General features: G+C 32.3%; 1 protein-coding gene across 1 annotated transcript in view; it reads right to left on the bottom strand.

Annotated features, from left to right (window-relative positions):
- Positions 1–293: 293 nt before the first annotated feature.
- Positions 294–1412, bottom strand: part of LOTGIDRAFT_176742 (hypothetical protein) — a gene marked incomplete at both ends in the record, with an annotated part of 3303 nt that continues 2184 nt past the window's right edge. The window contains 3 exons of the mRNA XM_009057636.1: positions 294–410; positions 707–886; positions 1111–1313. Coding sequence (XP_009055884.1) covers positions 294–410; positions 707–886; positions 1111–1313 — 500 coding nt within the window. The remainder of the gene's footprint in view (positions 411–706; positions 887–1110; positions 1314–1412) is intronic.

The following is a 1412-nucleotide window of genomic DNA, read 5'->3' as shown; positions in this document are numbered from 1 at the left end:
TCTTTCATTCAACTTTAATTGTTTCATCTATGACACTGCAGTTTACGGTCTTTTCTATACAATTAGATGCTTTTCAATTTCAATAAAGATATATCTAACGTAAACTCTATTATTTCTATTAAAAGGTAGACGTACATGTTTCGAGAGGTCGAAATAATGACCAGAGAAGCTATTTTCCTTTTCAGAACTGAAACGATTACCAATTCTACACAATTTTCATATTTATTGCTATTGTGTCATCTTACTTCAATCAACACAAATACTGAAAGGATAATCTTTCAGTATAACTATTACTACATGTTCTTCAAATGAAGTATACCTACATTAGGGTAAGCCACTGATAAATTTGCTATTGTATAAGGATTGTATAAGGCTTCACCATCTCGTCTATTTTCAGCTGGGACCGATACCTGTAAAAAAGACTTTTATTTGTGATTTTTTTTTTCAACATGATTATGTGAAAATAGTTTTGTTGAAAAAAATACGCCCACTAATTATTTTCTGGACTTATTCGTTGTGAAATCAGAATAAAATCTAAAATTGATTAAAACCGACAAATGATCTGTCCTAAACAACAAAATAAACGTGCAAACGCTTAGTAACCCAGTAGATATAGTAAATAGTGCTCGTTAATGCTATGCCGAGAAAATAAAACAGTAGTTTATTACAATAAAATCTTTTATTCAGGTTCTTTTAAGGTACTTACGTTTGCAAGTTGTATTTCAAAATCTACGAGATCTTTAAAGTCGGCTTCAGCAGCAAGACGATCGGTCCCCATCTCAACGGCTAAGTTGATTCCGTATTCTTCATAAGCTTTTAACATAACGTCATCTCTACCTCGTAAAAAATAATCTCGTCCAGGCATTCCAAAACTAGGTTGGTCGATCTTTAAAAGAATGAATGTATCAACGGTTTCACAATAACACGTGATTCAAATCATCAATTAGGCTAGTAGTGGGAAGGAATCAGTAATCATGATTCAATTCTTGGCGATTTCTTGGTGATATATTGAATAACGGACCATTCCAACTACTATTATTCTCACTTTTTGATAAACAGTGTTAGCTTTTCGTGAGTAGTGTACCTTGATAAGTATTGGATGAAACTTACATAAATAACTCGTTTGGAGGAATCTTTAAAGTCAGTAGAAACAAACATGTTGATAATTGGATCTAGATTGATAGCTTGCAGCTTAACTAGTGTTGGGACTATTTTAAAATTTGACTCAATCCAAACAGTGTCTATTACAGGCCATGCACCATTTTTTACTAATAGTTCTCGTAGTGGTTCTGTACCTTTATCTTCCATAGCACCTGAAAACGCAATATAAGATTAGCGTCTTCTAATTTTATAATATTTTATCATTTGAAGGTCGAAAACAAACACTGACAAATCCATCTTCAAAATTATGT

Source organism: Lottia gigantea, assembly GCF_000327385.1.
Source record: "Lottia gigantea unplaced genomic scaffold LOTGIsca_3066, whole genome shotgun sequence".
Taxonomy (NCBI): domain Eukaryota; kingdom Metazoa; phylum Mollusca; class Gastropoda; family Lottiidae; genus Lottia; species Lottia gigantea.
This window is presented reverse-complemented; position numbering and strand designations above follow the sequence as displayed.